This window comes from Chaetodon auriga, chromosome 16, assembly GCF_051107435.1.
Source record: "Chaetodon auriga isolate fChaAug3 chromosome 16, fChaAug3.hap1, whole genome shotgun sequence".
NCBI classification, from domain to species: Eukaryota; Metazoa; Chordata; class Actinopteri; order Chaetodontiformes; family Chaetodontidae; genus Chaetodon; species Chaetodon auriga.
The window spans coordinates 17,381,775-17,402,523 of record NC_135089.1 but is presented as its reverse complement, the minus strand read 5'-3'; the positions used below and the strand labels follow the sequence as shown (position 1 = coordinate 17,402,523).

Here is a 20,749-nt window from a genome sequence, read left to right as displayed (position 1 = left end):
GCACGCCTCGTTGTGCAAAGCGGCCGACAGAGGGCGCGCAGCCACCAGACTTTGTACAAAGTCCAATGTTTTTGTGCTGAACAGACTTTGAGCTCGACCCCACATGTAGCTTTTAGCTGCATTCAGAAGATGAAAAGGAAAGCTTGAACGCAGAGAAGAAACGACCTCTTTCACAAAGACTGAAAGATGTCTCATAACGTGGACTCGGGTAAGGTCGTTTCTTGATGTGATAGTTGCTATTTTCGTCATAAATTAGCAACTTGCTAAAGATAGCTTGCTAATGCGTAGTTAGTAAGCTGTAGCTGTTGGCAGTCAATGTTTGCTCAAATTTGCTGGCTAATATATAGCTGGAGTTAGGTTTAGGATTATAACTTGATCTCTGCATTTGATATCTGCTCTCTACTTTCGTGTAGATCATTATTGGGTTGGATTTGAGTTGTAAGCATAAAGTTGTCCAATGGGTAACGCTAGCTTTCCCTCAGCTCACCCATAGAGCAACGTTATGCAACGTTAGCTAACCTTTTCAGCTGTGATGGTTTGTTTCTGTCCAGAATCCTCCGGACAAACACTCGGCTTTTCTACTCCTCTGCTCTTCATTAGCAACTATCAGTGAAGACAATTAAAGTCTTGATTGCTGTCGATAAATAAATAAGTGATGCCAGGGTATATATCAGCCTATGTGTTTGCAGTGAAATGATCACTGCTAAATATCAGTATTCTCTGAAAGTTTTTGTTGTGTGGTGTTTCCACCAGGGGACGAGGAAGAGAAGGGGGAGCCTGTCCACATGGAGGGTGAGAGGGAGGGAGACGACTCTGAAACCAGATGGAGTGAGGAACTCAGGCTGGTCCTCATCGGAAAGACCGGGTCTGGCAAGAGTGCTTCTGGAAACACCATCTTGGGTCGAAGGGAGTTTGTGTCACAGATCAGTGCCAGCTCTGTCACCCAGATTTGCCAGCTTGGGAGCACTGAGCTCGCTGAGGAAGAGGACGCTGAAGAGGATGGCCAGACTGTCACACAGAGGAGGATGAGGAGAGTCACGGTGGTTGACATGCCAGGGTTTGGGGACACTCGTCTCGGTATGGAGCAGATTCATGCAGAGATAGCCAAATGTGTGTCTCTCTCTGCCCCTGGGCCACACGCTTTTCTCCTGGCGGTGCCAATAGGGCGATACACAGACAATGAAAACCAGGCTGCCTGTGAGTTGACAAAGATATTTGGGGAGGATGCTGTCCGTCACCACACAGTGGTTCTTTTTACCAGGGGTGATGACCTGGAGGGCACAGCAATTGAAGAGTACCTCAGGGAGACTGCTCCTGCTGGGCTCAAGGCTTTGATTGACAGGTGTGGAGGCAGGTACCATGTACTCGACAACAAAGCCCCCAGTAACTCAGCACAGGTTAAACAACTCTTAATGAAGGTGGAGAAGATGGTGAAGCAGACTAACAAAGGGTTTTATACCAATGCAATGTTTTTAGAAGCAGAGGCTGCCATCAGGGAGGAGCAGAAAAGGATGTTGATGGAACGAGGGCAAGCAGAGGGGGAAGAGCAAGGGGGAAACAATGGCAGAATGGAAGAACAGGCTCAACTTGCAAAACGAAGGAAGTGTGACTTGGAGTCCGACAGAGCAGAGAGCACTGTCAGAGGATCACAAGGGGTCGGGAGGAGGGAACTGGAGAGAGGAAGTGAAAACGATTTTAGGGTGGAGAGGTGGACGGAGGAGAGCCGAAGCAGCACATTCAGCCTCCTGAGGGACAGAGTTGAACAATGCAGGGACCATTTCAGAGGCAGGCGCAGAGGCTACAGCAGGGCCATGAGCAGGCGACAGTCTCTCAGTTCATCCTTGATTTGCATGAGGAGGAGGGCAGCGCTCTCTGATAAGGTGCTGGAGAGAGTTAAGATCCTGGTGGCTGCTGGAGCCACAGGCATGGCTGTGGGGGCAGTGTTTGGGGCAGCTGCTCCCTTAGCAGCTGCAGCCGGGGCATCTCTTGTGGGGAACTCGGTTGGTTTTGCTGCAGGTCAGTTCGCTGGGATGTCTGTAGCGGGAGGCACGAGTGTTGGGAAGGCTGTGGGGGCCATAGTGGCGGCAGCATCTGGGAAAACTGCAGTGGCCCTTGGGGCAGCTACAGGTGGAGTTTTGGGTGGTTCTGTTGGAGCCCTTGCTGGTGCTGAGGCTGCCAGCCCTGGGGAGGGCGCTCTGGATGCCCTGGGGCAAGTTAGCATCATAGGGGCCTCCGCTGTGGGGGTGGCAGCAGGTGTGGGAGGCACCATGGGAGCTGGTGCTGCTTTAGGCGCAGCTCTTGAGGGAGCAGCTTTCAGCACAACAGCTCTGAGTGGGGCTGAAAGTGCATCAGTAGGGGCAGCGGGTGTAGCAACAGCAGCAGGGCAGCATGCAGTGGCTGCTGTGGGAAGTGCAGCTGCTGGTCCTGGGGCTCCCCAGTGTGCCGCAGCAGGAGCAACCTTAGCTCAGGAGATGGCTGCGAATGTCTCAGTGGCTGCTGGCTCTCCTTGTGCTGTGTATGGGTTGACTGGGCCCAGTGTGGCCAACGGGGTGACAGACCCCTGGGGCACTGTGGCAACAGCAACACGGATCCTGAATGCAGTGGCTGAGATAGGCAAGGCTGCAGCAGGCATTGCCCTGGCTGGTGGTCTGGTAGTGAAGGTGGTAAAGGAAAAAGTCAGATGTGGCACAGGAACAACAGAAGCCAATTACTCAGAGAAGAAGTCTTATGAGATCCACTGGAACAAATAAATACAGCTTTAAGATCATGACCAATGAGATCATATTCAGATTTTTCCGTAGCCTCTTGATGAAGCACTGAACTCCACCGTAGCATCCCTCAGTGAGACATAACTGATATTAGCCTGGAAATGCAAACCACCAAATATGTGCAGCTAGAAGCCAGAACAATGTAATAATCAAACAGTATCAATATGAACAAGTAATCACAAATTGCAATAGATAAAGCAGAAATTGAAACTGCATATGTTGATTGGAACTGCTTCAGGCTGATGAATTAGTTCAGTGATATTTGCAATTGTATGCGGGATGACTAATAAAAGAGAGCAGGTACACACTCTTGTTATACCTTTGCTTTTCAAAGACATTTTGATCTAAATCAATTTTTATGAGGTTGTGACTCATCCTGCAGCTGGTTGGAAGCAGACGTAGTATCTTCATACACATCTTAATACAATAGAGTCTTTATATGAATACATTTGTTTTTCTTAAGCCCTTTCTAAAGAAGGATCACAGCACTTAACAGTGACACAAAGAAATGCTCTTAAGTGTTCGCTGGGTTGATTGAGATTAATGTAGTTAATCTTATTTATGTGTGAAAATGAACAAAAGGAGTGAAGTATTAAAAAAGTGCTTTCAAACTGAAAGTGTTTTTTACAGACAGATGACAGAGGGTGGTTGCATAGCAGTGTTTCACATCCCTTTTTACATCCTCTAACACTGTTTTGAGGTTATGCGCTGTATTAACACTGGTTTTGGCCAGCCAGTACCATGTTTTCAATTGCTGTAAATGTATCAAGAGTTCCATTAATATGTTAAGTTCATTGCTGTGAAATAAACCAAAAGAAGACAGTATTCTTCCATGACTTCCATGACTGTTGGCCTCATTTCTTGTCTTCTCTTGTTATCTTTTCTGCCAGTACCTCAACTGTGCCATTTCATTTTATTCAAAAAATTACCACATGCACATTTTCTGAAATACAGTTTTATGTGCCGGAGTATATTTTGTAAGACTTTAATCATGTATGCATGTGTCATTAATAATTAAACCTCTATCTCTTTTTATGTGTATTTATTAAAACTTGAGTATATTAAAAAGCACATACATAAAGTATGACTTTCTATGGAGTATTTTTATAGTGCTGTCACTGCTTTTTTCATAAAAGACCTGATAATCTTCATGTATTCTATCTGCACGCATGAGAGGCTTGAAAATCATCAATTCCTCCAATGGACAGAGGGAAGTGAAATTCACAAAACATTTCATCTGCAAGAAGGGAAACACACATCACAATGTCAACGGTATTTCACAATAACAGGAACATGCATATCATTTGAATAAATATGTCGGCAGTACTTATCAGATTTTGTTTATATATATCTTTATTTTTAACCGTTCTTCCTGAGTTGCCGATTGGCCGAAAGAGGTTCCCTGTTCTTCATGAAGGTAGGGGGCGCGGTTTATTCAAATCACACAGAAGCTTCTGATGGTTGACGTACTATCAGACCACGGTAAATACGAACTTGTCATTGGACAATGATGACTGGTCTCATGACAACAACAGCGAGGTTTGAGCCAATCAGAGCCCGCTTTGTGCCACAGACTCTGTTTGTGAATGACGTAATGAGCGTAACACAAGATGGCGTCGTCTTAAGAATAAACCGACGTGAATGAATTTATCGATGTAAAAGTGCGCCTCTCTTGAGGCTCTGTTGTTGTTTTATGGTCGTTCCGTAAGAGAGTAATCTCCACCATCAGATAAGTGTCTTGTAGGCGTTGCCGAACGGATAGAGGATATTGTTTCCTTTCTCCTGCGACCCTCCGGTGACAGCCGGGGAGGCGAGGTGCTGACAGTAGGATGGACAGCGGAGAGTACATCTCCTCCATGGAGAGCATGGACCCGAGTTTAGCGGAATTAGGGGACGAATTCACCCTGGGAGACATCGACGGTAAGTGGTTGTGTCCCTGCTAACTGTGTTCAGTGTTGTTGTTTGCTAAGTTCGTGTCGGCCTGTTTCCGTTCAGGCTGACAGCTCCGCGAGACGCTCGTGCTGCTGAGCGGAAGGAGCTCAGGAGGTCTGCCTCTGATCAATGTGAGGGGCTTAACAAGGCACAAAGTTTACTGTTCAAACAATCCAAGATACACCTGGTGTGAAGAGGGAAAGCGATATTTTTGTGCTTTTCACAAATGTGCCTGTTGTTTACCCAAGTCAGGTCCGTTTATTCTACACTAAATTAGCACATTGCAAATATGCATATCACCTTTTATCACGTCGCCCTTTCAGTTCATCCATAATTTGTGCATTGGAATCACATTTGAGGCTTTTGTTTATTGTGCTGTCGGTATTGATTCCAGTGCTGTGTCTCGATAAAGAGCCAAGCTTCAGTGGAAAAGTGAGAGAGTGAATTTACCGGCAGAGTGTTATTTTCCATGAAGCAGACGTGGGTAACATTTATCAGGAAGGTGTGTATGTGGACAGTGAAGGGAGACACAAGAGTGAAACTTGCTCATCAAGATTGGCTTCATGACTCCTGTAATCTAAATGATGAACATATTAAAAATAGTTTTTAGACTCTAGACTTCCTAGTCAAGATATTTTCTAAAATTGAATGAAGGAAGCCTTTCCTCTGTCCTCAGCGTCCTCTCCAGGCCTATTCTGCAGAATTGCTGAGCAAAGTTTGTGGGACAACATCTCTGCACTCAGTGAGCAAACAGCATCCCTGATCCAATCTCCCTCTTGTCAAAACAAGTTTCGCCCTTTGGCACACAGTGAAAGGATGGGGATTTTGGTGTAATGCTGGTCAGCGCAGAGTCACCAGATTTCCATTAGGGTGGAATTTTACTGAAGGCTAAGTCACCAGACCGCACTGATGGAGCTGTGTGTGTGTGTGTGTGTGTTTGTTTGTTGTGTATGTGTGTGTGTTTGTGTGATGTCAGACAGTGCAAGATGAATCCTTATCTGTTTGTCTACTGACCATGGTGGGCAATGGGTTTATAGCAGTCACCAGGCTCCAGCAGTACTGTACTTAACAAGACAAGTCAACAAACGGCCAACACTGACCACGCTGCACACAGGCTTTCTGAATCTCCACCTGCCTTTGGTGTCTGGTGTTCATTCTCTTTTCAAAGCCGGCCTTTGGGCAGAATGAAGAGACAGCACAACCCCAGCCACAGTTATGTAATCCCACTTAATCATCGTGTCAAAAGAGAGGAATGTACAGATTGTGAGTGTGAGAGAGAGAAATGACAACTGGGCTGACTGATGAATTCATAGGAGGGCTGCAGCAACGACAGCCCACACTTCAGTTGTGCTTCATTCAGTCTCTCTTTGGTCCACAGTTTATGGGCTAATACAATTTCCCCATCAGGCAGTGTAACCTGCAACAGAAAAATCGACCTGTTATAGAAATCTCAGGCACCATCTGATGATGCGTTAGAGAGTTCATGCGTTTATTAGACATATTTAAGATCACCACTGCCTCTTTCAAATCTCAAACTGGGATAGTAACAGATCTCATTGCTCTTTGTGAGCAGCAGCCGCTTTACTGTAGACTCTCAAAGATATTTAACCTTTGTTCTACAGCCCATGTGTGTTGCACTCTGTGTAGGATCTTAGAGGCCCCTGTAAGGGCTCATGCACTTGACCCTATATTCATCTCGAACATTCTTCTTCTTCCAATTATTCTCTTAGCAACTGCGAATCTGGTTATATAAGCTGTTTTCTTTGCGCAGAGCAGCCTAGGAAACTGTCCCCCTTTGATGGATTTAGCCTTTGTGTCAGCTTGTCTGAAGCTCTGGGGCCTCAGAGCAGCTTTGTCCTGTCTGTCACCAACAGTCTGTCCCCCCATGGAGGTGCACGAGTGCATGGTCTAGAGTGTCTGCCCGCATTATGTGTGCATGTATAGTATATGTGATATGTGAAGGGCGGGCTGGTGAAAGCTCCTCTGCCGAAAGGCTGGTCCATGTTCCTGTGGTGTTGTGTATCTGAGATTGTACCACATTCAAACAGGGCTCTTACTTAAGGGATGATTCTGCATATTGTGAGCCTGAACCTGTATTGATTTTGCCTGTATGAACATTGTTTACAAGCACAATTCAGGGAGTACTGTTACTGTTTATGTCCCTGTAGTATTGCTGACCTCTCTGTCAACAGAAGTCACACATACAGCCATAAGCACAGTCATAAGATACTTGTATTCTGTGGCCATCAATCAAATCACTTTTTATAGTCATGACACTGTGTTACTTTAAAACAAAGACAGCTTTATGTGCATATAACAACGCCTTTAGTGTTTATATTATATATTGTTTATTTCATTATGGTATGAGATGTAAAACATATTCGTTTATTTCAGAATTCTAGTCAATTTTAGGCAAAGATGAGAAATAAAAAATAAGCGATGACAAAGTTCATCTTTTTAATTCCCAGCTTTATGAAAGCATGTGTCACTGCACTATGATTGACGCTGTGTGGACTAGTTTGTATAATTCTTTATTATAGAGTGGCACTCCTTGCCTCTAAGGAATTAAATGACAAATGCAGTCAGTCATCCTGATGTCACAGAATAACATCACATGTAAAGCAAGGCAAAGTCATCGTTAACTTGCACTTGACGTCGCTAGAATGAAACCGAGCTGTTCAGATCTGATGACTGTGGGATTTCTATTGTCTCTGACTGTCGATGCTAATGCTCATCTGTAATCAGAATATTATGAATGCACTCATCAGTGGGGGTCGGCTTTGACTGCATGTCGCTCTGAAGCGGTGGCTGAATGTACTCTGAGGTCTGTTGGATTTGTCTGCTCTCATCCTGTTGTATAGTAAGACTAAGTTTAAGGTTGCAGGCCCTGTTCATTGACACTTCATTGACTCTGATGGCTGAACCCACATGCCCAACCAGTGATGTATATCAGCCAGGGCAGCTTCCACCACATGCACCCTGTCAGGCTGTTGTCAAAAGTCTTGAAGTTCCAAAGTCCTGTGGAACCATGAAAAACAAGCCTGTGCTTTTTGGCAAACTGCTGTCCTTGCATAGCTGTCAAGAAATTACTGTGGATAAAACATGTTCACACCAAACAGGGATGGGCAAGTTTGACTATATATCCAGAATTACCTGTTTGTAAGGAACCGTTTATTGCATTGCCATTTGGTGTTGTTTCGAACATTATTAAACACCAGTGTTGAACAATATGAGGGCATGCACTATCATTATAAGGCCATCCATCCATCAGGTCTCTCAGTGCTGCTGGATTCTTTATCTATGACCTTTTTCCTCCTGCTCCCAGTGTCTTCTTACACACATTTTCAAGGCTAACTGTTTGAAGGTCTTTCTGTGCAATCTGCGCACTGATTTATGACCAGAACAGTAGCTCTCTCTGTGTGTGTAATGTGCCATTTCAAGGCCAGTCCGTCAAATTCTCCGGGCTTCTCTCGTCTTATCTGTTACCAGATAACAGCATTCACACATCTAAGCCAGATCTGCAGTGGAGCGACCTTACCACCGTGTGTTTAGTTTCAGCCTTCTCCGTCAAGGACACTTGGGACAAACATTATTACCTCCTGGTACTGTACTATTGGGTGCAGCCAAGGTCTGAGCTTGAAGATAGTGAAGTAATTGTCACTGTTATTTATGGGATTTAGATCATGTCGCAATATGTTGATCTACAGGCGTCACCACATTATTCACCTTCTGCTTTTGGTGACACACAACTCCTCCTAAGTGATACCCTATTAAAGGAAAACAAATCTCTAATTATACAAGTTTTTTGATGTTTAACCATTTTAATTTGTAAAGTTGTTAAGTAGTTGAGTTAGTCTTTTTTCATGTTTTGTAGAATTGAATCAATGGCAGAGCTGTCCCAAAAGCTTACTTCGCTTTCTCAGACAAATCCGGACTTGCTGTAATGTCCATTCTGTTTCTCCGTCTCCTCAGAGATGCTGCAGTTTGTCAGCAACCAGGTGGGGGACTTCCCAGACTTGTTTGAAGACCAGATGACCTCAGCGAGCTCGATACAGAGTGGTGGTGCCAGCACCACCCCACGACCTGCCATTCAAACCCCTCAGCCACCTGTAACTCCCCAAACACCAACCCCTGCTGGCTACCAGAGCTCAAACGTTAGCCTTGCCGCCACCCAGACACTATCTCCCCAGTCTCTACCCCTCACCCCTCCTCTCACTCCTGCCCAGACCCCCTCCCCCACTGCCACCTCCTCAGGGCAGCAGCAGGTGACCCGCAGCCCTCCACTCCTTCAGCCACGGCCACAGGTGGTCCAGCCCATCCAGCCTCAGCCCCAACAGACGGCCCAGCCCGCCATCCAGGTATCAACCATCTGACACCATTTTCACACGAATCATGTGTTGACATGGATAATTACTCAAGTTTTACTCATTCTACCACCTGTTCTACAAGTTAGTTTAATGCACTGTCATGCAGCGAATTGAAAACTGTATTGAAGGTGAAGCTGTAAAAGTTTTGGATCGTTTCATGGGTCTGAAAGGACTCTATAACTGCTGCAGTGATGGACTACTGTAGTCTTCAGTCCAAGGATGTTTTCAAGGTGCCTGCCTCTCCAGCTGTTTTGTCTGTTGTGGAGACAGTGTGGATTCATTTGCTGTTATTGTGCCATCCACACTAAAAGCGTTTCTGCTGACAGGAGAATAAATGCAGAGTACTGGCAGACCATAAAATATAATGTCCAGCTCAGCATCCCTACAAACAGCAATGCACGTCTCAGCAAAACTGCGTCAGCCCGACACATAAAGTTTTGTCTTGAGTGAAAATACGCTTTTCCTGAAACAGTGCATCAAAAAATACAGAAATGGCTTCATGTTGTATCAAACTTCAGTAATCTTTTGGGAAAAATACACGTGTTTTTTAACTTAAAAGCAGGTGCACACCCAGGGGATCCCCATGCAGACTCAGAGTTTCCCAGTCCACACCCTGGTTCAGACCCACACCCAGACACCTCTGCCCATCCAGACACAGGCAGCCCAAACTGTGATGATTGCATCCAACGGCGGACGCTTGATCCACAACCCCGTCATCTGCCACCAGAGCCCTGCTCCTGGTTTCCAAGGTGACTAAAGAAAGGATCCTACTGGACATTATCCTGTCGTTTAAAGGGAACATGTTACTGTTGCCATGATGTGGTTTAATCTGCAGCGTATTTTAGATTTGACTAACAAATCATCCATCGCCTTGTCTCCCATTCCCAGTCCTCCAACCACAAGTGCAGAGCATTGTGACATCACCACAGCTCCAACCAGTGACCATTCAGCACCAGCGTGTTCTTACCCCAACTGGTCAGACCATCCAGACTCTCTCCACAGCGCCCACCACAGTCCACACAATGCAACAGCAGGTGCAGCAAGTACCGGTAAGTAAGACCATTGTTGTCAGGACGGTTAGAGGAGTAGTTGCAGTTTTTACTGTCACAGAATGAGTCGAAATAGCAAGATGATCAGCTATATTAGCACATTGACCCGTGGCTGCCTTCCCATCAGGTTCTGGTCCAGCAGCCTCAGATTCTGAAGACTGATTCACTGGTTCTGACAACACTCAAACCAGATGGGACACAAGTGCTGTCTACCATGCAGAGCCCCACGGGGATCACCACCTTGGCCGCACCCATCCAGAACACAGCTCTCCAAGTCCCGGTATACAGCTCCCATCAGAGATTTACTATTTGGTTGTTAATCGTAGTCACATTTGCTATCAATAATTCACACTGAAACTTATTTGCTGTGACTGATTTCTGTCCCCAGACGCTGATGAGCAGCAACATCCTGACCACCGTCCCGGTCATGATGGGAGGAGGAGACAAGCTGCCAATCAAGCAGCTACAGCCAGGCTCGTCCCACAGTGCAAACGGAGCCAGATCAAGCATGGAGCAAGGCCAAATGATGGGAGGAGGAGTGGGCCCGGGAGGAGTGGTGAAGGAGGGCGAGAGGAGGACGACACACAACATCATCGAGAAGAGGTACCGGTCTTCCATAAACGACAAGATCGTGGAGCTCAGAGACCTGGTCATGGGCAATGACGCGAAGGTTAGTGTATTTCAATGTCATACATTGTTTCTGTGTTTAAATGTGGGCTCATGAGCTTGACAGAAATTGGATCTTCACATGCCGTCCTTCATGTGTCTCTTCCCAGATGCATAAGTCAGGAGTGCTGAGGAAGGCTATTGACTACATCAAGTACCTGCAACAGGTCAACCACAAACTACGACAGGAGAACTTGGCCCTTAAGATGGCCAACCAGAAGAACAGTAAGTGCTTTATATCACTAAATGTTCTAAGCAGAGCGTGACCTGCAGCAACTCGAGTCTCTCTCTCTGTCTCAGAGCCTGTGACGCTGCCTGAGGATGTGGAGCTTAAACAGGAAATAGTGATGATGTCACCTCCAGCCTCGGACTCTGGTTCTGGTTCCCCTCCCCAGTTCTCTCCTTACTGTGTGGACTCAGAGCCTGGCAGCCCCTTACTGGATCACGAGCAGGTAACACTCAAAAACAGGATTACACGTATTGTGAATGGTGCCCAGCGAACAACTGGAACTAGGTGATTTAGAAATGATCCTGATCTTGTTTATTTAGATTTTCTGGTTTATGAATGATTGTTTTCTCACAAGCCAATACCTACACAGATTTTCTTGTAATTCTACAAGATGTTTGTCTTTATGACTATGATCGAAGGTCAAATTGATTTTGACAGCATGGCCATAATTATGGCCCATTAGTAAATGCAATGTTGCCAAACCATGCTATAAACGGTTTATGATGCAAGTTTAATAACTGACTGAATTTTTTGTTTATCATACAGATGTTGTAAGTGTGCACGTTCATTCATTCATTGTTTTCTGTCTCTCTTGCCATCTCTCAGTTGAAGAGCGAGCCAGATTCTCCCTCCTCAGTTGGAGTGATGGATCGTTCTCGACTGCTTCTCTGCGCCCTGACCTTCTTCTGCCTGTCCCTAAACCCGCTGCCATCTTTGCTGGGCTCTGAAACCTCTGGGAACCCCAGTTTTTCTACGAGCCACGGGCCATCTAGAACACTGGTCTGGTACCCAAGTCACACCCAGGACTTTGGTAAGCAGGCCTGATCCCTCTGTTTATCAGCGTCTCATGAGAAGAAGTCCTTATTGAATGTAATGCCATGACGTGACCTTTTTTTGTTTCCTCCCATCCTCCAGCATCCTGGCTGCGGTGCCTGCTGCCATGGGTGATGGTGTGGGTGCTGAGTGGGGTCGGAGCGGTGTGGGGCTGTGTGAGGGTGCTCTACCTGTGGGAGCCCGTCACACCCCTTCACTCGCCCAAATCTGTGTCATTCTGGAGGCACCGCAAACAAGCCGACCTACATCTCAACAGGGTGAGCACAGATCTTATACAAACATATGTTTGTCTTTTCCCTTGCAGAACATTTTTTCTCAAGATGGAGTGAGGTAGAAGTTCCAAATATAGAGAAAAAACGATCACACTGCGTACACTTCATGTTTCATTGTCTTTGTCAGCATTGGCTCCAGTTATTCTTTTCTCCGGTTTTGATGTTTCCCATCTTATTTAAGAGCGCCTCACCCAGTTTGCTTTGATTCTCACCATTTTGATGTCTCAGTTTAGACTGCCTGTTCCCTGCCTGGATTTATTTTTAGTGTTTGTTCCAATAGTGTTCAGATCTAAGTCGTGACCTTCATCGCATGCCCCCCCTCCAGTCTTTTCCTGTCAGTCTTCGCTGCATGCCAATTTGCTTACCGTTTGTCCCGTCTCCTCTCTCCTGCAGGGAGATTACACAGCAGCAATGGCCAGTTTAGAGACCTGCCTGTCCATCTTGACTAGAGCTCTTCCCTCGACCAATCTGGACCTGGTCTGCTCATTGTCCTGGAATGTGATCCGCTACTTCTTGCATCGTCCAACACCGCTGGGCTGGCTGGTTCACCAGGTCGGGGGAAAGCATGAGGGAGAGGAGGCTAGGACCAGTGCGAGGGACGCAGCTCTGGTTTATCACCGACTGAGCCAGCTACAGCTCACAGGTGAATGTTGAGAGCAGCTGATGCAGCACCCAGTCAGCAAAACACACAATGTTTAGATAAGTGACTCCACAGCCATGTTACATTCATGACAACAAATCAATTTTTCACCTCACTTGCACTCTGATATAGTATGAAGCTTCAAACACAGTGTCTGCTCCCTCTGCAGGAAAGCTGCCTCAGCGCAGCAGCCTGTGGGCTTTGTCTCTGTCTCTGAGCGCTGTCAACCTCAGCGAGAGCGCCCAAGGCAAGATGGCTCCTGCCCAGCTCACCCAGATCTTTGTCACTGCAGCAACAGCCCTGCGCACCATACTGGGTCACCACCTCTCCTTTCTACCTGTAAGTCCCTCACATAGTCCATCATCTGTCTATGGTCACCCTGTGTTTGAACATCACAAAAACAGACACCCACAGAGGAGATGACCTCATTTCAGTGATACTCGTTTACTTGATGTGGCATCAGCGTCTTTTCTTCTGTATCCGTTTTGCAGGGTTATCTGTTGAGCTGTGCAGAGAGTGTGGCCAACCAATCAGAGACCAAGCCGATCCCTGACTGCCTGCGCTGGCTCTTCACCCCATTGGGTAGGCAGTTCTTCCTGAGCTGCGATTGGTCAGTGAAGTCCGAGAGCACCGACGGGGTGTACACTTCTCAGAGAGACCCAGGTATGTCAGAAATAGAGGAGTTGGCCCATACTCTGTTGTACTCATGAGCTTTGGGTAGTAACCGAAAGAATGAGATGATACATACAAGCGGCTGAGCCCGGCTTCCTCTGTATGGAAGCTGGGCTCAGCCTCAGGGTGAGGAGCCCAGATATCCGGAGGGAACTCAGGGCTGATTAGGATGCCCAATTGGGATGCCTCCTTGTGACTCCCTTTGGAGGTTTTCTAAGCGCATCCAACTGGTAGGAGAACCCGAGGCAGACCCAGAACATGCTGGAGAGATTTCACTGTGTGTCATCCGGTTTGGGAATGCCTCCGGATCAGGAGGCACTGGAAAATGTTGCTAGGGAGAGGGACGTCTGGACAATGCTGTCTAGCTTAAGGCCACCAAGACATGGCCCCAGATAAGCAGCAGAAAATGAGGATGCACATAACACTGACTCATGTCTGCTGGGCTGGTTCGAGCTCTTTGTTGCACTGGATTGAGCGTAATATACCTAGAATTAATAATGTGGTTCTTTGTTTGAGCAAAACAATTCAGGTGCATAAAAATGGATCAACTTGTAAATGTTTAATAGCTTTTTACTGAATGCATGAATTGATTTTAGTTTGTCTTTCCCTTATCTACAAATGCCAACATGTCATTTACTTGGTATTGAAGAAAGTTTGTTGTGTGCTATGATTCAATTGTTTCCCTCTTGCTCCTCCTCCAGTGGACCCCATTGCCCAGCTACACCGCAGTTTCTGCAGGAAGCTTCTAGAGAGAGCTGTTCACACCCTGATCCAGCCGCAGAGCGACTCTGAAGCAGGCAAACGCAAGGACGACTCTGGGTAAGGAAATGGCGCCAGCAAGGCTTCCCACAGTTTGATATGAGCTATTGATTGTGGATCTCTTATCATCTCCCTTGTCTTTTTTCTGGTTGGTCTCTCATTCAGGGAATTTTCCAGTGCCCTGGAGTTCCTCCAGTTATTAAACAGTTGTACAGAGGACTCTCCCTCCCCTCCTCCTCCCTTCTCAACTCCTCCCAATCACACCACCACTCCAGGTACGAATAGCATGAAGAGATCAAATGAAGGAATGAATCACTTCGGATGTTTGTTCGGGGAAGATATTAAACTTTTTTCTTCAGTGTAGATTAACCAGTTAGCCGCCTGAGTCATTATTGACAATATGAATGGACTTTCTTTGCTCCATTTGCTGTACGCTGACAAGTAGTTTAACTTCTGGGACTAACTTTTTGTTGGATTATCACAGATAGCTTTTGCAGTCATTTTTTTGCGGTAATAATTGACCTACAATAGATGTGAACACATCAATGATCTGTTCAGGCGATGTTAATTAACTTACGTCTTAATGAATTCTTGTGTTCACACTGAGCCATGCTGCACACAAAGCACGTTCTATCATCACACAGCTTTCAATGCAGACATATAGTAGAGGCAAAAAGACAGAGATCTTAACCAACAGGTCGTCTCTCATTTGACAATTAAAGCTTTAAGAGAAAAAGGTTTTTACAGCCGAAACAAACCCCCAGCAGCCCACTTAGGCTCTCATTGTTTGTTTTTTCCTTCTACAAAATGTCCCTCTCTTCGTCCTGCCAGTGGGAGACCCTGTGAGTCGGTGGTGGGCTTTGGTCCTGAAAGCTGCCGTCCATTGGCTGCAGGGCGATGACGTCGCAGTGAGGTCACTGTTGGCAGAAGCAGAGCGGATGCCGAGAGCTCTGCACACTCTTGAGTAAGTGAAGGGCAACTAGTTTCAGTTTGTCCTGAATGTGACAAAACACAAGCTCCGAGATGAGCAGAAGGCAACACACACACCAGCTGCTTTGTCTCTTTTGTCGTGCAGGGAATCAAATCCCCCCAAAACATCTTGTTCCAAAAAGTAAATCAATGCCCGGGCAGACTTACCACCTCTGCATCGATTCATTAAGAATAGGGGTGACATTCCAGTCCTGAAGAAACCACAGTAACCGTCCTCACCATCCCTCACCTCTCTGTTTCAGCCACCCTCTGCCCAAGGCTGTGCTGCTGCTTTGCAAGGCAGTTCAGATGAGTCTCTCCCCTCTGAAGGGAGAAGGAGCCGTAGCCTGCCTGTCCCACTGCGACAGAGCCAGCAGCTACCTGCGATCCAGCGTCTCAGTGCCCCTCGCCCAGTCTGGGAACTGGCTGAACAAGGTAGTGTGCAAAGAATACCTCACAACCCTCTACACACCGGCACTATCATCTCTTACAATCTACTGCACACATGCTGTCTTGTACACACACACACACACACACACACACACACACTTATACAAACAACAAGAACCTGCCTTCTGCTATATGTTTCACAAAGTTGACACACACACGCACACACTGCATGCTCAGTTGGGGTCAGGACAGGCTGACGTGGGGCTGTGTGTGTGTGTGTTTGTGTGTGTGTGTGTGTGCACAGTGTGGGTGGCAGGAGGTGGCTGTGGTGCATTGTAGTTGCATTGCATGATCCTGAAGCCGAGTGCAATGTGTCTGCAGTGCAGTACAGAGGCCTCCCCGATCTGCACGCACCCGCTACACACCCCACCACTTCACATTACACGCCGCTGAATTTCCTGTCGTTGCCTTTTTTCATTTGTGGCGTGCATGCTGGGCGAGGTGCAGGGTGAGGGAAGGATGGTGATCGGTGGGCGATGAAGGGTTGCGACTGTAATGGCATAGTTGAGTAACATCTTGGGCCTCAAATGCATCTCTTCAAAACATAAATCAACCGTAGTGTATAATAACAAATAATCCATCATATGTAAATGCACCAAACAGCACTTTGTCGTCTTTCTCTTCCAAGGGGGTTGAGCTCCTGGTGTGTGACCTTCTGCTGACCTTGAGGACCAGTTTATGGCAGCGGGGAGGCAGCAGTAATGGAGAACCTGGCCCGGCCCCTGGATCCCAGTTGGCTGGTTTCCAGAGGGACCTCAGCGCGCTCAGAAAACTCACACAGTGCTACAGGCAGGCGCAACACAAGGTGATTAGATCAAAATCAGATGTGTTGACGAAACAGCAATAAGTTACAATCAGTGGGGTTCAGAACTACATCATTTTATATTCTATGTAAGGTGTCTGAATGAATGAATGCTTTCATGTGTTAACTGATAATAAGTCTGTAAATCATGTGGGACCTGCTAATCTTGTTCATGGCAATAATACATTTACTGTATTAGCCTTAAGAATGGAGTCCTCTCCCATCGTTAGCAGCTGTAGAAGTCTCACTGCAGTTTAACATATCATCAGTCATACTTGCAAGATTTACTGGGGGAGTCATTCCTGTTTGCCAGGGGGTCTTTAACCACTACTGCTCTCACAGCAGTCGGTGTTCATTTATTATGTTTTGACTTGTGCAAGACTCTATGAACCACATGAACTGCATCATTTTAAGAGGTTCTGTTGTAGATCACACATGGAGAAATAGTCACTGATGGTGCTGTGAGGCGCTTAGTACAGTATGGAAGGTAGAAGATGTCTTGTACTCTAAAGGTTTTTCTGCTCCTACATCACAAACGCCTGGAAATACTTGATGATGACAATACTTGTGGCTCTGATATGTGCGGGTTCTTTTTCCTGCAGGTGTTTCTTCATGAGACCACAGTGAGGCTGATGGCTGGAGCCAGTCCCACAAGGACACACCAGCTGCTGGAGCACAACCTCAGGCGCAGGACACACAGCGCCTATACAGCCGGTGAGTGAGACTGAACTCATTTTTACACACTGATTTAAGTGCAGACACCTTACATGCTCAAACTCAGAGTGGAAGTTCACCTTGACTGCTGGCTCAGGGCCAGTTCCCCTCGAGTTGTTCTTAATCCTAACTATTAATGGCAAAATAGAAAAACCTACTTGAGACAGTCCTAGAGGACAACTTGACACTGTATTCACACACATGTAAACACACAAGGATGCACACACACATGCCAGAAGGCAGTGGAGACTAATCTGCATTTTTCTCCTTCTTTTCCTCCTCCCCCTGCTGCTGTCAGAAGGTGAGTGCGTCCTGGGTGAGAGGGAGAGGGCTCATGCCATCCTGCTGGCCTGCCGCCACCTGCCCATGCCTCTTCTAACCCCACCCGGGCACCGCGCCCGTCTGCTGGCCGAGGCCAAGCGCACCCTGGAGCGGGTGGGAGACCGGCGGTCCCTGCAGGACTGTCAGCAGATCCTGCTGCGCCTCAGTGGGGGCACGACCATCGCCGCCTCCTGAACGCACGCACACATGAGCAATGCTAGAACAAACACACACAGATTAGGGCTACTGTCAGTGCAACGAAACAATGAGCTCAGTAATTCGCTGTCATACATACAAAGATGTAAACCAGGTTACTCACCCACCAACAACATGTATAAATGTCACTCATCCCCTCATGCAACCATGAATATAAAGACTCTTGTTCAAATTGACACTTTTCTCACACACAGACAGCTGATTTTTACTGTCACAGCTACATCTAAGCCCTATGTCCACGCTGCAGCTGAAACACCTGCAGGCTGCACCTTTGCTCCTTTTATGCTTAGCTTCATTGTTGCAGCACAATCATGCCCCCTTCTGGACATTAATGGTACCCTGCTGGCTAACTGCCTCATTTTAAACAATGCTACAAAACAACGAGGAAAATCAGGTTTGATAGGCCCCAAAGGGAAAAGGGACCATTATCTAATAGCTGTTTAAATTAATGCAATGCAGCAGTGCATTGATAAGCTGCAGGATATCAAGCTGTACAATCATTATCGACCTGCAGCAATGTGAGTGCTACAATAACGATACAATGTCTCATTGAAATTTTAAGCCTCAATTAAGGGCTTCAGAGTATTCACGAGTAGACGGCTGCGGTCTGGTAAACATGCCTGTGCTGTAGGATGCAGACAGACAGACAGACTAGCTTGCTTTTAAGCCTACAGCGCGGAGTAGTGTCTCTTCTTATCTACCTCATACACTGTACAATGCCAGAATTGTACTGTGGAGCAAATAGAATCCTTACTTAACCTGAATTTGAATCAAGTGACCATTTGAAGCAGAGACTGTGTAGAAGAAGTGGACGGAGCCACTGTGGCATTACCGCCTACAGTCGTTTTGAAAGTTTTTTAGAGCCAGAAGTGACCATATTTGGACAAGAGGGTGGAGCTGGGGAGGGTACGCAGCGCTCGTCTTGCAAATCACAAGGTGGCCACACCTGAAAGCGTACTGCCTGTTTCACTTTAAATGGCCCCAAAATGTACAAAATCAGCATCATGCTGTGTTGAAGAACACTTGGATCTATTGATTGAGACCATAACCCTGTTAGGAAACTGTTTACTGAGGTTAATGAATCATATCATCATCAGTCTCATAGACTTGTATACGATTGGACTTCTTTTTGCAACCAGTGGCCCCCTGCTGGCTATTAGAAGAAACACAGGTTTATGGCACTTCTGCGTTGGTTTCACTTTTCAGACCCCGGAGCTCCGTCCACTGATTATACTGTCTGTGATTTGAAGTGGTCCTTCAGTCCAGCGCAGCATCATGCTAATGAAACCTTGCTGGGCTGCTTCATTTAGACTTCAGGACGCAGCTGTTCAGTACTTCAGCAATTTGACTTGATGTTGCAGAAACTGCAAGAACAGACCGCCACTGCTGACAGGCTCACAAGAAACAGGGAAAAATGATTGGATTCGGGGAACATCAAAATAGCAGAGGGAAGCAGCCAATCATGGGCCGTTTGTTTGAAAATGCCTGCCTACACACACACACAGACACGAACACACACAGATGGATATATAATTGCATACAAGCTCACAATGTGACTGTATATAGGTTGTACATAGGCAGATAAACAGAAGTAGAGTAAACAGGAAGTCCTTACCCACTGCTTGAGAGAAGACACACATAAGGAAGGCATCACAATGTGTCAGAGGTGGCGCGGACTGGTTTCCTGTCAGTCTGGATCTGATGGTCTGATGCTCTGACCAGGAGAGCGAGGTCAGCTGCCTCGCCCTTAAAGTGATGCTCCACCACAACTTTTTTGCTGTGGCCAGCGGTGGTGGATGGATTGAATTTATGGTGGTTTTCACCGCAGAAGAAAAGTATGAAAACATCGGTCAAAGCTCCTGCTGTCCATCCTCGGACAGCAGTGAGTGCCACACCCTGAAAAGATGTTGGGTGGTGTATCACTTTAAGGTACATCTAAGTGAAACTGGTCTGAACACAGTGATAAAACTGAGGACATTTCTTGGAAGTTAATGTCCATCTCTGATGTAAAGCTCTCAAGCAAAACGGCCTTGATGTTATGTAAAAAATGAATTTTATTACGTTTCATCGTATTTGGAATGATAGAGGAGTTGAAGCTTTGTGAAATGTTTGTCCAATTTGCTTTTTATTTGTAACTGTTGACGTATTCATCATACAGCACTTCTGTCATTCCTGTTTCAGATTATTTAATGGTTATGTGATGTAATATTAATATAAATGCTTTTTTTTTTTTTTTTTTTTGAGGGGAAGGGAGCAGTTCCACAGTCATTGTTATTGTTTTATATCAATAAAAGCAGCCTAGGGTCAGAAACTGTCAGAAGGAGAATCTCTAATAGGTGTTGTGTGTTTTATTGAAGATGTAAAGCCTGCATTTAAACAATTAGCTAGCTTGATATTTTAGAAACTCTTTCTTTGGTGCACACTGTAATTTCTCTGCTGTTTTTAAAGTACAAGCAAACATGTATGCGATTGGAAATTTCCAGAACTGTCCTCCAGGCCAACCCAAGATGTAAGTTAGCAACCTAACAGTCTTGAAAAAATCTTAAATCAGCTTAGATTATCTTTCCTGATTAGTAAAAGTGTGCAAAGAAGAAAGCAATCCTCAGTCAGCCATCGGCAGGCCGGAGTTTTTGCTGTCATCAGATGTATGTTACAATTCTTTTTCTTTTTTGTCTTTCCCCTTGATGTGTTTTATTGTCTGAATTTCTTTGTTCATTTTGATGTTTGTTTTTCTAATAAAACAACACATGACAGTGATTGGTGTGTTTGAGATCTTTCAGTGGTACAGTATATATACAAGTACAGGAAGGGAAGGAAAGAGAGAGCACCACATTTCATGCTTCATGACGTGGGTGTTGGCTGAGTGTGAATGCCAGTGTTTGATAACGATGGCTGTGTGAAGTTTGTTGGTTCCCTCTTTCACACCGTGTGTGTGGCCGCGTGATGAACACTGGACAACTCAGACTAAATGAAACACTTGCAGGAATTCGCAGGGTGACATGCCTGGATATTTAATGAGTTCCTGCTATGGAGGGAGTGGCAAACAGCTGATCACCACAAAGGTGTCAGAGGGATCAGGAGAGTGCAAG

At 46.1% G+C, this 20,749-nt stretch overlaps 2 protein-coding genes across 4 annotated transcripts; both read left to right on the top strand.

Annotated features, from left to right (window-relative positions):
- Positions 1–29: 29 nt before the first annotated feature.
- Positions 30–3,604, top strand: LOC143333612 (uncharacterized). Its single transcript, XM_076751736.1, has 2 exons — positions 30–208; positions 754–3,604. The coding sequence occupies exons 1-2, from the start codon at positions 187–189 to the stop codon at positions 2,748–2,750; spliced, it is 2,019 nt and encodes a 672-aa protein (XP_076607851.1). The 5' UTR covers positions 30–186; the 3' UTR covers positions 2,751–3,604.
- Positions 3,605–4,359: 755 nt separating this feature from the next.
- Positions 4,360–20,417, top strand: srebf2 (sterol regulatory element binding transcription factor 2). Of its 3 annotated transcripts, none has more exons than XM_076751733.1 (20): positions 4,360–4,688; positions 8,673–9,058; positions 9,627–9,816; positions 9,956–10,116; positions 10,244–10,396; positions 10,505–10,786; positions 10,893–11,007; positions 11,083–11,234; positions 11,618–11,822; positions 11,927–12,102; positions 12,511–12,760; positions 12,927–13,096; positions 13,249–13,420; positions 14,131–14,248; positions 14,354–14,463; positions 15,020–15,152; positions 15,421–15,592; positions 16,236–16,412; positions 17,012–17,123; positions 17,425–20,417. In XM_076751733.1, exons 1-20 carry the CDS (start codon positions 4,598–4,600, stop codon positions 17,637–17,639), a joined length of 3,540 nt encoding a protein of 1,179 aa, XP_076607848.1. In that variant the 5' UTR covers positions 4,360–4,597; the 3' UTR covers positions 17,640–20,417. The 3 variants fall into 3 exon arrangements, with proteins under 3 accessions (XP_076607848.1, XP_076607847.1, XP_076607846.1); XM_076751732.1 differs by having other exon boundaries at positions 4,375–4,688; positions 9,630–9,816; positions 17,422–20,417; XM_076751731.1 differs by having other exon boundaries at positions 4,375–4,688; positions 17,422–20,417.
- Positions 20,418–20,749: the final 332 nt, after the last annotated feature.

Excerpts from the sequence above, each read along its gene's own strand:
- LOC143333612 (XM_076751736.1), top strand. The coding sequence starts at position 187 with ATGTCTCATAACGTGGACTCGG. Across the intron at positions 209-753 it reads GTCTCATAACGTGGACTCGG|GGGACGAGGAAGAGAAGGGG; the intron begins GTAAGGTCGTTT and ends TGTTTCCACCAG.
- srebf2 (XM_076751731.1), top strand. The coding sequence starts at position 4,598 with ATGGACAGCGGAGAGTACATCTCCTCCATGGAGAGCATGGACCCGAGT. Across the intron at positions 11,008-11,082 it reads GATGGCCAACCAGAAGAACA|AGCCTGTGACGCTGCCTGAG; the intron begins GTAAGTGCTTTA and ends TCTCTGTCTCAG. Across the intron at positions 15,153-15,420 it reads AGAGCTCTGCACACTCTTGA|CCACCCTCTGCCCAAGGCTG; the intron begins GTAAGTGAAGGG and ends TCTCTGTTTCAG.